General features: G+C 37.2%; 1 protein-coding gene across 7 annotated transcripts in view; it reads left to right on the forward strand.

The window, feature by feature from the left end:
- Nucleotides 1-16,071, forward strand: part of Kiaa0825 (KIAA0825 ortholog) — a 427,987-nt gene that overhangs the window by 112,996 nt on the left and 298,920 nt on the right. For all 7 annotated transcript variants that reach the window (XM_060383593.1, XM_060383596.1, XM_060383594.1 and 4 more), the window contains one exon: nt 8,210-8,365. In XM_060383593.1, the coding sequence (XP_060239576.1) occupies nt 8,210-8,365 (156 nt within the window). The remainder of the gene's footprint in view (nt 1-8,209; nt 8,366-16,071) is intronic.

Consider the following 16,071-nt stretch of genomic DNA (forward strand, 5'->3'; position numbering starts at 1 on the left):
AAATAATTATTCCTTATGGTATTTTAAACATCCTTAAATGACTTAAAAAATTCATTTTGTCTTTGAAAATGACTAGTGTTCTTTAGAAATCATTCATTTTTGAAGGAACTGTGATGAATAGGAATGTAGTTGTGGAGACAAAAAGATCTGTTTATATGTAGTTTAAAGTTGTAAGAAATAGCTTTTGAATGAACAAATACAATGTGACATAGTAAATGTGTAAATGAAAGTATGTGTGAGGTGAAACAAGTGTATGGGGCACTAGAGTCTATCTTTCTTGGTGCGAGTGCAGGCTTTTCAGAAGAGGTGCCTATAATATCTAAAGCATACGGCACACAGGAGCAGGGCTATTCTAGTGTGAGAATCAGTTAAATCTCATCAACTTCTGAGGCACAAAGAGACTAAATAGCCTTCTAATGTGGCACAGTTATTAGGAGGTAGTGCCTGGCTTTGAACTCAGATTCCATATGTTATAGACTTCCTGCTTCCTACTTCAAGTAGTCCTACTAGAATTAGCAATGGATCTTTTTTTTTCTCTTTATTAATTATACTTTATTCACTTTGTATCCCCCCTGTGGTTCTCTCCCTCCTCCTGTCCCAATCCCTCCCTTCCTCCACCCTCTGCACGAATGCCCCTCCCCAAGTCCACTGATAGGGGAGGACTTCTTTTCCTTCCTTCTGATCCTAGTCAATTAGGTCTCATCAGGAGTGGCTGCATTGTCTTCTTCTGTGGCCTGGTAAGGCTGTTTCCCCCTCAGGGGGAGGTAATTAAAGAGCAGGCCAATCAGTTCATGTCAGAGACAATCCCTGTTCCTATTACAATGGAGCCCACTTGTATACTGAACTGCCATGGGCTATATCTGTGCAGGGGTATTAGGTTATCTCCATGCATAGTCCTTGGTTGGAATATCAGTCTCACGAAAGACCCCTGTGCTCAGAATTTTTGGTTCTGTTGCTCTCCTTATGGAGTTCCTGTCCTCTCGAGATCTTATTGTTTCCCACTTCTTTCCTAAGATTCCCTGCACTCTGCCCAAAGGTTGCCCATAAGTCTCAGCAATGGATCTTAATTTTTTTTTTTTACAATTTATTCAATATATATCCCGATTGAAGTCCCCTCCCTCAACTCCTCCAAGTCCCAACTTCCCTTTCTCTTCCCCCCATCTCCTTCCCCTAGTCTACTGAAAGGGGGAGTTCTCCTCTTCTGCCATCTGCCCATAGCTTATCAAGTCTCAGCAGGACTGCCTGGATCCTCTTCCTCTGTGGCCTGGTAAGGCTGCATCACCAAGGACAAGTGATCAAAATGCAGGCAATAGAGTTCATGACAGAGACAGTCTGTGCTCCCCTTACTCAGGCACCCACATGGAGACTGAGCTGCCAACAGGCTACATCTGAGCAGGGGGTCTAGGTCCTTGGTTTGTGCCTCAGTCTCTGCAGGACTCAGGGTTTTTAGCTTTGTTGGTCTCCTCCTGGAGCTCCTGTCCCCTTCATGTCATTCTATTTCCCCCTTCTTCCGTAAGACTTCCTGCACTCTGCCCAAAGTTTGGCTGTCAGTCTCAGCATCTGCTTCAATTCCCTGTTGGGTGGAGCCTTTCAGAGGACCCTCTATGGTAGACTCCCTTCTAGTTCCCTCTCTTCCACTGCTTCTGGTGTCTGTCTGGTTGCCATTCTTAATGTGATCTAAGCATATCCCTAGGGTTCCCCTTGTTTTGCTTCTTTAGGACTATAGATTTTAGTATGTTTATCCTCTATTATATGGCTACTGTCTGCTTATAAGTGAGTGTATACTATGCATGTCTTTCTGTTTCTGAGTTAGCTCACTCAGGGTGATCTTTTCTTCTTATAAAGTTTGAAGGGAAGCCAGAGAGGCAGGGCTTTCTTGTTTGCACTTGTAGAAAGGACTGGTCTGTGGTGGTATTTTCAGCTATTTGTATGACAGAGAAAGTTCTTTTCAAACTCTGGGTGATGGTGTTTTCATTCTGTTTCTCCCCTGCTGTGCTCTCAAGGACCCCAGCATTGAGGGAGGCTTGAGATCCTTTGGGAGTCTGGTTTCCACCTGTTCGCAGGAGGTGACTTGGGTGCTGGGAAGAGTCCTGCTCATTATCTGTTCCTGCGCAGTCCCTGCTGAGTCCCTATTAGAATACTGTTTAAAAGTTTCCTTTACGAGAACAAATGTACTCCGTTTGGATTATGTCATGAGTATCATCCAGAATAATAAGACTTACAATCACATTTGTGTGTCACCTCTTTTTACATCACTTGTCTGGTGGACTGAGAATTCCTCCTCACTGAAAATGGATCCATTTACAGTCAATAACAGGGTGGCTAATGTTCGTTCTTGGGAAAACCGAAATGTGTGCCTTTCATCCTATTATACTGATCCACCAGCCTCAGATTATCTGATTTTGTAGCTTCTCATTTTTCTCCAGTATCTTAATGCTATTATTAACAAGAATTCTGTTGCTAATGGTTTTGGAAAATAATATGTGCTTTCAGCCACTACCTGTATTTCTACGGTTTCATCTGATTTAGCAGGAGTTTGATATTTTTTTCCAAAGGCTGCTTGTTGCAGATCAATGTGAGGAGTCCTAAGATTTCTCTAGATCGATTTCCAGTGTCCTACATTTTAATGTTGACAATGGGATTAATATTTTGTCTGCCAGACAGTAAACGAAAATACTTTGAAATATGTAGCCTGTAGTCTGCATTCTTTGTGACTATACATCCATAGATATAATTACATAAATATATATTTTATACTTACATGTATTCACATGCACATTTAATTTTAGGGCAAAAATTCTCGAATACCTTATGTATGTGTTAAATAATCTGTTATTTTTTTGTATGGAATAATTAAAAAATTTAAACATACAAAATTATATTTTAGAATAAATTATGGGACTATACGTCATATTTTATTTTTAGAGGTTGATTTTTAGATAGTTTTGTCAGGAAGATAGTGTAATATTTCATAGAGCACCATCATTTTTTCTTATTTACAAACTTGAATATTGTTTTGAAATCAATCATGACCCATGAGATTTCATTCCTTTTTTATTTTTATTTTTTTTTGAGACAGGGTTTCTCTGTGTAGCCTTGGCTGTCTTGGCCTCGCTTTGTAGACACTCACAGAGACAGCCTGCTTCTGCCTCCCTGAGTGCTGGCATTACAGGCATGTGCCATAGCACCGTGCTCAAGATTTCATTCTTATTTTCTGTTTTTAGCAAGTTGTTTTTAGTTTCTACTTTGTATAAGTGATTGTGTTGGACCCAAAAATGTAAATGAAAACACTGGACAGTTTCTGGCGTCAGGGAATTAATTTTTTTTTTTTAATTTCTGAGAATGTCTCTGAGGAACTTCTGCCAAGAGTTAGGGGAAGAGCTTAAACTGTGCAGTTTTTGTCTCACAAGCATGAGAACACAAGTTCCATTAGAACTGATGCTGAGTGTCATAGCACAGGTTTAAAATCCCACTCTGGGAATCGGTGTGGTGGTGGTGGGGGTGGAGGTGATGGTGCTGGTGGTGGTGATAGTGGTGATGGTGGTGGCTGTGATGGTGGCAGTGGTGGTGACCAGCGAGCTTGGATTACTTGGTGAGCTCCAGATCACTATACCTCTGTCTCAAAGGAAGCAAACAACATTCCTCAGGTTGATTTTGCTCAGACCTCTGTGTTCAGGCACACACATGAACATGCACACACACTCACTCCTCTAAATTCTTAAACATGCATACACATGTATGCATGTATACATGCATAAAAATAAGCTTGCACTGTTTATTTTCTAACAGGTTTTTCCTGTGCTCATGGCAGTTGCACGAGATGTTTTCTTCAAAATTACTTTCACCTGCACCACATTTTTATCCAAAAATAGCAAAGACATAATTTTAACAATAGGTTTTAAGTTAGCATAAAAAGGAAAAATAACGGGTTTCTATATGACATTTGTGTGTATGTGTTCAGTGCATATCGTCTATTCTTATCCACCCTACTCCCCCACTGCTCCCAAATAAATGGCCACACTGGAGGAGGGGAACAAATGAGATACTATCATCAAACTTATTACTTTGTATACTAACCAAAAAATAAATTTAAAAACTTGAACATGGATAAAGTAGATTTTTAATAAAAGTCATTTGTGTGTTTGCACAATATCACCTTTTCAACTGACTTTCTAAGATTATAATCTAGGTGCACTGATAACCAAGGAATAACTTTCTAACACCAAGGAGTCTGTTTTGAGATAGGGCTTGCTGTGTTGCCCATGCTTACCTTGATCTTGAACTTGCAGTCCTTTTGCCTATGTCACCATAGTACATAGGGTTGTACCACCTAACCCAGCACATAAAATTCTTTTATGATTGAAAAATCAGCATTATGACTATATTTACCATAGTTATCTGCAGTACTGAATTTTAGCCCCTTTCCCACATGCTTAGTAGGATCCTGACTATTCTTTCCTTTTGGAGCCATAAATAGTCCTCAGATATTTTGCTTTAGCCCTCAAACTGATTTTGGGCATATTTTTTTACAAGAGCATTTTGGTGAATTTAGGATGCCTTCATTTATTTTCAAAAGTGTCTCAAAAAAATATCATGATGACATTTAAGAACAATAATTTCCAAGTGGAAATAATACTATCAAAATCAGCCACACATACTTGCAGGGAAAAATCTACCAATGGAAGAGAAAGTCACAGAGTAGATAGAAATACTCATCATCACAGAAGTGTGTGCAATGGCTGCCTTCTTGAAAATCTCAGAAGTGAATAGATTTATTGGTAAATTGGCTGGTATTCCTTGGCCAAAAAAAAAAAAAAAATTAAATTAAATAAATAAATAAATTGAGGAGAAACATTCAGTTTTTAAGCCACTGGACCCTTTGCTATCACTGCTCTTTGATGATAAAGCCTTGCTATAAATGAAAATTTTATTGACATTATTGATATTTAGTTAGAATTAAGGTTTCTTCAGAATAGCATGTCTGAGTTCATCATATAAACAAAGCAGTGAATGTTAGTTCATTCAGAAATTCTTGGTAGGTAGATCCAATGTATTAACTTGTATAAACACGTATACGTACACGTCGACTTCATTGAAAGCAAGGCAATCTCATTATAATGTAAACCATTAAGTAAGCCAATAATTTAGTAAATGCTAAATTGGCTTTCATTTGGGAAAGATGACATCCATTATATGCAAATGAAGTTTTCTGAACAAGTGATTTGAAGACGAATAAACTAATAGCATTGAATGAAGAGAGGGAGAGAATAATGATGAACAGTGTAAGAGGAATTTCTGCTTGAAGATATCCTGATCTGCTCTGGTTAGTGGGGGAAATCTAGGAGGCACAGTAATAGAATTTCTGAGGTAAAGTGTGGTGATTAGAACACTGGTCCTGTGAGATAGAGTGCAGAAAATAAGTAAGTTTGGGGAAATTCAGTTCCATCCTTTGTGTTTAATTTTGTTTTAATTGGCCTTTTACAAAATGAATTTATCACAGAATTATTTTCCCCATAAATTAAGAACCCTCACAATGCCCCTCGAGAGAATTCTGGTCTAAGAATGATAGGAAATAAGGACTAGTAATTAATGAGTCCCTAAGTAATCATTGCTTCTTTGGGACAAAAATGATTAGATTTAGGTCACACATATTATTTGGCCTTCTTTAATAAGTTATAAAGAGCCATTGAATTAAAATGGATGTGCCCTTAATATTGTTGTATATCTACAATGCAAGGTCCTTGTAATTTTAGGTCATGATGGGAAATCCTCCTCATGGAGAATCCATAGGCTTACATGATTTTTAGACAAGTGGCAATAAAGTTATAGTATTTCCACTCTTGAAGATATTCCCTAAAAATCTATTTTAAAAACCAAAGTAAATACATTGTAATAAATAATAATAATTAATAAAAATATGTTACAAAGCTATTTCCTAAGGCACTTCTTTGCTATTCTATAAAAGTTTGTAATACCTCAAACTTACATTGATGCAGATAAAGTTTTTAGCTATGTTTAAATTCAAATCACACTGCTGAGTAGTCCTGTCTAGTGAAGCATTAGAAAGGAATCCTAAAGAATTTGCAAGTTGTTTTAAAAATATGTGAGGCCCGAAAGGCACTGTAGATTGTCAAAAGTTACTAGCCCCTTATTTGCATAAGTAAAGCTTAAAAGAAAGCTCTAGTGATTTTTAGGGTAGCTGGACAGCCACGCCTAATGGGAGAGCCCCAGGTTGCAGGGAGAGACTTTGATGACCAGCGAGGCAAACCTCTCAGTCAGGATGACCTCTAGTTTCCTGTACACACAAATGTGTGAACATACACAAATCAACACAGGCTGGTGAAGAACTGGTCAACAATTATATGGGACATGCTGTATTTGTTTTCCTCTTCATTGTTTGGAGCGTAGATGGTTGTTGGAGAATTTTTGTTATGTATGCTACTTGTAGACTTTTTATGTACTTGTGCATCTTTCTAGAACAATCATAGGCAGAACATGAGCTTTTTAGAGCGATGTTTTTTTTTTCTTTTTTACATGTGGGACTATGTTTAAGGTGGAGATGAATATAGACTTTTTGTAGATACTTATGGATGCTTTTTGCTTGTTAGGAGAGGACTCAATTCTGCAGTTAGAGCTGGTAGATAGCTTTCTCAGATTACGTGCTGTAAGGATGAAATGATAGCTTTGGTTGGACCTCGCTGAGACACGGTTATGTGGATTTAAGTTTGATGTCAGTGTCTTAGTTTTGAACTGAAGTGAAATGGATTGCCTGTAGTCATATGTTTCTGAAGCTTTCCCTCTAAATCCATGTGATGAAAGTAATCTGTTTTTCATGTGGACTCATCTGCTCCAGCTTTTTGCTGGCACGCTTCGTTTTCTGCTAAAATCTCTGTGCTTATTGTAGTGAGAAGTATGAATTTGATAATTACAGTTAATCCTTTTAAGTATAGTTTAAGAAATGGAATTAATAAAAGATTCTTTGAATCCTTGAACATGTAGTCAGATGTACTATCTTGTGATAGATTTCTAAAATATAATCAATAAATTGAAATTAAAGGTGCTTCTTAAGGAAAGTATTTCCCCTTCTCAAATGTCTCCTGTTTCCTGTTGTAATTAAATGGCAGTGTGACTTCACTAGTAGCATAGTTGCGAGGAAAAGCACCAATCTTTGTTTAAGCTGTATTTGTATGCATAAAATAAATACCACAATTATTCAGAGAGGAGTGAGTTTCCAACATGGCTTCATGGCTTACGTAGTTATCATATACTTTATACCCATTGCCATATTGATTTGTTTCTTTTTAATGACACAAAAATAACATGAAGAGTTCTTTAGATGTTTTCCTTTATATTTTAAATCCCAGAGTTATAAGGAAAGCTGAAAATTCTCAGGGAAAATTCTCGGGGAAAATTCTCAATTTCCTTTATCTCCAGGGTCCTCAAATGCACAAATATTATTATTTTGCCCAAAGTTTACATTTTATGGACTTTCTCTCTTAACATTTTACTCTCTCCCTTCCTTCTTTCTGATTCTTTCCTCAAAACTATTTTTTGAAATTAAATCTACATGGCAGACATTTATTCTTATATGCTCCAGAATTTACTACCTCAAATAGAAGGTGTCTCTCTAATAACTACAGTTCGATATTTAAACCAACAAATTAAGAAACATGTGAGAAGAGCGCTGGGTTATAAATATTGTTAGCATTTCCCCAAACACCCCTTGGTGTTGCTTATAGTAAAGTAAATGTTCATCACATAACAGCTAGTATATGTTCTTGAGTCTTCTATGCTGTTTTATTTCTGAGTCTTGTTTTGTTTGTTTGTTTGTTTGTTTGTTTGTTTAAGGTACTGACAGTCTATTTTGAAGAATGTCCCTTATTATGAGTTTGTCTGCTGTTTCCTCATGATCACAGTCAGATTATGCTAGACTGAAAAAAATTACAGTTATATAAGATGTAAGTTCCTGTTTATGACTGTGCGTCAAGCTAATTATTTGTCATAATTGCATTGAAGATGATATTTATCTCCAGCTTCTTGGAGGAAATGATTCTCCTAGGAGATTTTTATATGTGTTTCTTAATAAGCAAGCTCATCTCAATTATGAAGCATCTTGTCAATTTTATGGTGTATATGATCAAACAGATTGTTCTAACACTTTCCAAAGATATCACTAAAATGTCCAACAGTGTCTCTCTTCTCATCCCAGTCAGCCCTGCATGCCCACAGAAGGGACAACGCCCTTCTCTGTCCTTAGAAGAACTCAAGTTCTTATCACAGCTGACAGACTCCTTTGTAAAGCTGGAGAATGATGTTCAGGCGCTGTTTGAAGACATGTTTTTATTGCTTAAGATGCATTCTCCAGGTATGTGTTCGTTAGTTAATCCTGCAGGAACAGTTTTTCTCTGACTGCTCCCTGCTGCTTTGAATCTGTACCATTGCTGAAAGAAGTACACGGTGAAGTTTAGATTAATATTCAGCACGACACATGGGTTTTTTGTTTGTTTGTTTGTTTTTGCAGTTTGAAAGTACTTAATTCTAGTGGGCAAAACATCCTAAATTTGTTTTGGATAATGCTGTCTTGCTTATATACATATGTGCAATTCATTTCAAGTACTGTAGAGAGTGATTTTTACAACACGGAGCTCTCACCAGCTAGACTCATCTTGTTTTCATCCTAGTTCAGCCCTCAACACAGAGCTCTCACCAGCTAGACTCATCTTGTTTTCATCCTAGTTCAGCTCTCAACAGTATGTATCAATTGTGAGAGAATACTCTGGCTTTAAGTGCAGTGTGACTAATAATGTTGTGGGGAGCAACTGAAATGACTAAGAATTAAAGAAAAGATGTTACCTGTTGGTATTAGGAAAAAGCAAGGTTTATTCTACTGCATTAGATTAGGATTGAGTTTTGCTGAGGCTTGCAGACACTGTACACTCCAGCAAGCATTTCAGTTATGTGAAATCAAAAAACCTGAAATCGCAACATAATATACAGTCATTTCTAAATTGGTAACCAAATACTGCATTGCTGATGAAAGGAACTTTAATATTGTATTAGTAATCGTGTACATTAAAACCATATTTGTGAGTTATCAAATTCAATATTTAGAAGTAATTTTTGACTGAAAGGTATAAGAAATCTCTCAGTAGTTGAACATCTCTCTTTGGTAAATGTATTTTTAATTTTTTGAAATGTGTTTATGCTCCAACAATATTTTTAATAATGCCCAAACCCTTAAAATAATATCTACCTTCAGGATATATTTAATAAAGATTTGTTGAATGAATGAATGAAGTTAATGTATTATAATTTCTCTAATTCACTCTAATCTCACTTCATATTAATGACCTAGAAATGTTATTAAACAGTAATCTAAAATTTCCATGGTATCTATGATCCTATTCTCTTTTCCTGCATATAATTCCAACTAACAATATTGGTTGGAATAAAAAGTTTTATTGACTTTAGTGTGTGTGTGTGTGTGTGTGTGTGTGTGTACATATACATAAAGAGGTAGGAAAACAACTTTCAGGAATTGGTTCTCTCTTTCCACCATGTGGGTTCCAGGGATTTAACTTAAGTTGTCAGACTTAACAGCAAGCACCCTCGCCCTCCATAAGCCCCTGTGATTTTTTGATGTTGAAATTCATGGGTTTTGGTTTCAGTCTTGCTTTTGTTTTAAGAAAACTAAGCTTGATCTGATTCTACACTACTTTGTATAAATGGCTGTAAAGAATGACCTTGAAAGAAATTGTCGGGGAAAAAAACAAACTTACATTTCTTTGAGTGTGTCAATGTTAATCAGCTCTTATCAAAACCATTGGCTTCTCATATCAGGAGAGAGAAGATACTCTAAGCCGAGTGATTATAGAAAGCAAAGGGTACCTCGCTGTCATGTTTTGCTAAAATCTCTTTTTGGGAGATAATGAAGAGGTACAAGCAAACCATGAGGCTTCCTGGGTATTTCTGTTCACTGGAGCACATTTTATGAGCATGGAAAAATTGGCCTTGTATGACTATGTCATGTAAACAATCTGATGAAAATAAAGTTTTTCCCACATTGTCTAGATATTTAAAAAAAATATCCAGGTGTTTAACATCACAAACAAAAAAGCAAAGGTAATTCACCAAACATTTTACTTTGTACTTTAGTCTACTATTATAACTTAGCTAAATTGGCAGTTGTCTTAGTAATCTGAATATGAGCAAGACATTTTCGAAGAGACAAGTTTATGAGAAACAAAAATTTATTAGATCTACTTATTTGTTTTTGTTTGGTCAGATTTGATGGTTTCTGTCTTCCTCATTTTGAAAAGGGATAGGACATTATCTGACTGTATATCAGTACAGTCTTACAATATGTCTTTTATGTGATGGTATTTTACGGGCTTGCCTTAAGTTTGATGTTCGGGGCATTTCTGATGCTCCTTCAGAATTCAGTAGTTCTCAGGGCAGTTCCTCAAATTTTCCAAAGGTGGCATCTGAGGTTTATCTAAACCAGGAGGCTTCTAGGTCCTCGTTTCTCTTTAGCCCCAGCAACGACAAAGCGCTATGGCTGCTTCAATTGAATGTAAGAAGAACACTTAGGGTTTGTCTCAGAAGAATCAAAGATTTCAGATCTTCTGAAAGATTGTTTGTACTCTTAGGGGGTCTTAAGAGGGGTCAAATGGCTTCTAAGAGTTCCTTAGCTAGATGGTTAGGGGATTGTATTAGGGAGGCGTATGTAGTTAAGGTAAAGAGGCTCCTAGGGTTTCTAAAGCTCATTACTCTAGGACTTTAGCTGTTTCTTGGGCAGAGAGGTCGAAGGCTTCCACATTGGAAATTTGCAAGGTGGCCACCTGGGCTTCTCTTCATACTTTGTTATGGTATTATCTCTTGGATGTAGTCCCTTCTACAGATGCGGCTTTTGGCGGGAGGTTGCTTGTGAGCCAGAAAAGAGCAGTGAAGAAAAGAGACTTGCACTTCCCACTCAGAGCTGCCAACGAGGCAAGTTGCTTTGAAGTGCACACAATGGGAGCCTATGAAGACCAATTTGGGTGTGACAGTGGATGTCACAGGGAAGCACTGCCAACCTCCAGTCCCCGAGACAGAAAGCAAAGCGGCAGTGTGCACACGAGCCAGAAGCGTAAAGTGAACCACAGAGAACTCTGTAGGGGAAGCTGTGGCGCAGCCGGCGCTCCTGTGACCCTCTGTGCTCTTCTGAGGTTCTTAATCTAGGCAGAAGCTTAGAGGGGCAGCTGTTGATTTCATGCCAATAACTGTTTTCAAATGGTGAGCCAAAAGCAGACAATGAAGTGTGTACAGAATTTTAATATATTTTAAGTATGTACAATACCTTCCCAGTTGTTCAAAGAGCTCATAGAATTTTATTTTGCCAAGTTTTGAAATTGACCAGTTGAATTACAAAGAAATATAAAAATGCTGCAATGTTGTCTCCATGAAATATTTTATAGGGTGTATCCAGTGTTAATTCTGCCTAAAAATGACCCCTTTTACAGTTAAAATTAAGCTTCTTAAAAGTATTTGAATTTGGGAGTTATTATATTTTAAAGGTTAATGTAAGTACTTGGAAGTGACCCACTCTAGAGGAAAGGTTTAAGAACATTAGCTTTTCCTTCCTTGTCTTGAAGATTAGCAGATGGGTTCTACCATCTCAGCACTTTGTTTATTGCATAAATATAATGTTCTCCGGAGTATATGTTAAATATAAGGTAGTCAGCTTTTTCCATAAGACCTAAACTATAGCTCAACAGTGGCAGATCACTACTTCCAGAAAACAGATCTGCAAAGATTATACTTCAAGATAACGTTACTCTTGCAGGGAAAATACCTCTTAAAATCAGGTAGTTTTATGAGCTTTTGTAGAGTATTTAGACAAATTTGTTTTGAATAGTACTATATGTATACCACAAAGCTTTTCAGTAAACCAAAGTATATCTAGTCAAGATTTAATATTTTTCTATTTGTCTACTCTCTGAAGACTACATGCACACATATTCCTATTTTAAAATATCAAATTATTTTCACCCTATACAAAGGTTCTATTTATTAATAGTTAGGAAAAGCAACAACATTTTCTGAGAAAATAGAAAGAGACAAATTCATAATCATTAATTTTAAAAGAACCAATTGGACTAGAGAGGTGGTTCACTTGTTAAGAGCCTTAATGTTCTTCCAGAAGACTTCGGTTGAGTTCCCAGCACCCATTTGAGCAGCTCACAACAGCTTGTGACTCCAGTTCCAGGGACTCTAATGCCCTCTTCTGGCCTTTACAGGCCCTGCATGCAGGTGAGGCAGATACATACCCTCTGGAACACATTCACATCAAAAGATTAAATCTTACAGAAAGAGAAAAGAGTCAACCATTCTAGGTGTAATTGACATATGCAGGCCAAAGCAGAAAAACCGCACACACACTAGATTCTTATATATGAACACATAAATACGTGAATATAAGGAATATATTCGGTAAGCTGTAGACTGATGCCAGTATTACAGTAAGGCAGGCATTTACAAGACATAGAGCTCTATAAATACACAGCTCGATGAAGTCAATATGTTAATCATATTTTTGTTTGCTGTACCTGCTGAGGAGTTTTCCATTGTTATATATAAGTGAATCAGGCATTCATTGATGAACATGTAGATCTTCTTTACTTCATTTCTTACGATGATGTTAATGGCAAATTTTCTTGAACTGTGTCTTATATTTAAACTATACTATCTGGAAAGTTTCTTATGTGGAATAGCCATGTTCACAAAGAAGAAGCAAAGCTACAAACTAAAAATAAGAATTGTGAAATACATGTATGATAATGGATTCATATCCAAATATACAAAGAACCTTTAAAATTCAACAAGATAGCAAGCAACCTAACTTTAAAATACATAAAATATCTGAATAAACGACTAACCAAAGATGACAGATGGTGACTTAAGCATATGAAAAGATGCAAAAAAATATTATCTCACCATGGGAATGCAAATTAAAACAAGATATTATTGTATACCTAATAGAATAACAAAAATCTAAAACTTCTAAAAATATCACTTCCCGTCATGTATGGAGCCTGAAAGTAACTCTGTTCATTGCTGTTAGGAATGTGAAATGATACAGCATCTTTGCTAGTTGCTTTGGCACTGTCTCATGAAGCTAAACATAGTCTCACCATATGATCGAGTAATTGTGCCTCCAGGTGTTTAACCAAATGAGTCAAAAACTTATGTCCATACAAAAGCCTGCTATGAATGTTTAGAGCAGCTTTATTCACACTCACCAGCATTTGGAAGAACTAAGATGTTCTTCAGTGGGTGAGCTGATAAACAATCTGTGGTATATCAATGCAGTGGAATATTGTTCGTTAATAAAAATAAGATTACCAAGTCATAAAATGATATGGAGGAACCAAGGATGCTTATTGCTAAGTAAAGGAAGACAATCTGAAAAGACTATATGCTGTATAATTCTACTATATGTTGTTAAGGAAAGACAAAACTATAGAAACATTGAAATGATCTACATTGCCAGGAAAAGGGGAAAGGAATGACACATAGGTTATACAGGGGGATTTTTCGAACACTGAAATCATTCCATGTGACACGTTAGTGGTAGAGACATGAGATCATGTAGTTGTTAGTGTCCATAGCATTATTTAACACAGAGTCAATTCTAAGGGAAACTGTGAACAAATGTAACACTGTTTTAGTGTTGGTTCATCAGTTATAAGACACATACAACATCAATGCAAGGTTAAGCATGGGAGGGCTAGGAGCTGGAGAGATAGCTCAGTAGTTAAGAGGACATCCTCCAACAGCAGGCCTCAGTGACAGAACTTTCTTCCACTAAGGCCTATTTGTTAAGTGACCCATACTTCCTAATAGCTCCAGAAGCTAGAGACCAGGGCTTTGACTTGCTTCTCATTTGGGGGACACTTATCCAAACAGAAGCAGAGGTGTTATGACCGAAATAGGCCATTCCTTTTGACTCGGGGTACACAGGTGTTGAAATTGACGTTTTTATCAACGCAAAAAACATGTCTATTGTTTAGAAAGTATTCGTAACTGAATTAATAGAACCACATTCAGAGGAAAACACACACTTCCATAATATAAATTTATTGGCCAGATCTCTACTGAGAAAATCTGATTTGCTCAGAGAATACAGAAAAACTGTAATTGTTAAACTTTCTGTTAACTTCAAGTTTAAAGTTTGTTAAACTGTAACTGTGAAAAGCCGGTAGAAGAAAAGGGGAAATATAGTATGTAATTTATCATCCTATACTTACAAGCCACAAAAAGTAAATGCTAAATTATTTGTTTAAACAAACTACTTAATGCAATCTTGGCAAAGTGGAACAATTTCTTCTTACACTTATTTACCACCCTTTGAAGGTCTCTTCCCCCATGAAGGGAAAAGCGTGTGTTCATTCAGTATAAAACACAATATTGCAAAAACAGTTTCATTTTAAGACTCAGTGATCATGTCATGTCTATCTCAGTATTTGTGTTTTTCAAATGAACCATTGTTAATAATTAGTAAGAGCATACTTTTTCTTTTCCTATCCTGTTACTTTTCTATGTGTTTTGTTCTTTGATGATAATGGCACATGTGTATTTGTGTATACGTACATGTGTGCAGATATATGCACACATTTTTTTATGTGCAGGTGAGGTTACAATTCAACATTGGGTATTTTTCTCAATTTCTCTCAAACTTATGGGACAGGTGAGCTGTGTGACTGGGGAAGCCAGCCTGGAGCCAGAGTGAGGTCAAGATGTGTCCAAACCTGGAAAATCTCATCTTGAGACCTGCAGGAGTCTCCTGCACTGCTCCCTCCCTGTTCCAGGCTGCAAGCCTCAGTGCCTGTAGCCTTGCCACCAGCACCAAAGGTACTCAAGCAGCCTGGTGGCCAGGTTTCACGTTAAAACTTCCTGTTTCCTTGTAAGGACATACCCAGCTAGCCCCTGGAAATCCTCTTCATGCAGATGAAGCATTCCCAGCACCTCTGCCCTAGTCACTGATGCCATTCAGGCCCCAATCCCCCAACCACTTCCCCACTTTCTATAGCCCTTATTCCCTCCAACAGAGGAGAGCTGTTCCACAGAAAACCTTTTCAGAGAAGGCTGCTTCTCCTGCACTCATCACAGACTGAGTTCCTGTTAACCCACTGGCCTGATTAAAATTCGTTTCTTCCAGCCAGGATTGCAACAGTGTCGGTCGCCCCAAGGGCAGAAGCCCACCACAGCATTCATGTGGAGATCATTGACAACTAGGGGGATCATTCTCTCTGTGATGTAGGTCATCAGGCAGGTGCTGTTGCTTGCTGAGCCATCTTGCAGGCCCACCGACCGAACTATTTTGTGAAATGGTCACTAAAACTGGATCTTTACAATTCAGGTACACTGTTTGGCCAGAACTGCTGGATGCTCTGTCTGCCTCCCAGTGCCGAAATTATAGGCCCTTGCTAGTAAGTGGGTGCTAGGGATCTAGGTGAGGTCCCCATTCTTGTGCAGTAAGCACGTGGTCAATTGAGCCTTTTCCCCAGCCCCACATCCTTGTTGTTTTTTTTTAAGAAAATGTTAGCATTTTATGTTACCACACTAGTTTTGAGTGTAGTACTTGAGCCTATAATTTCTATGCAGCCCAAGATGGTCTGAGATTCATGAACCACCACCAGACCAGACAACTTAACTTTCAAAATTAACAAGAAAGTTAGTGTTTATTTTCTACTTGTAGGTCATCCTGTATTGTCCACATGATTTTAAATAGACAAAGGATCTTTATTTTTATAGATTAAATATACATGTATACTAAATATATATGATTAGCATACAAATTTCATTAAGTTGTATATTTAAAAGGAGTCTCTATCCTATATATGCCTGTATAATTGTAATACTGCCACCAACCTACATCTTATTGACTATATTTAGTATGTATCCACATATGTATGTCATCTTTCTATATCTACTATGCGTCTGCCTTTCGATATAAAATTTCAGTCACATCTAGAATAGTTTGTTCTTTTTAAAAGAAATGTATTTGTTTGATATGTATGTATGTGTGCC

The sequence above is a fragment of the Meriones unguiculatus genome, chromosome 5 (assembly GCF_030254825.1).
Source record: "Meriones unguiculatus strain TT.TT164.6M chromosome 5, Bangor_MerUng_6.1, whole genome shotgun sequence".
Taxonomy (NCBI): Eukaryota; Metazoa; Chordata; class Mammalia; order Rodentia; family Muridae; genus Meriones; species Meriones unguiculatus.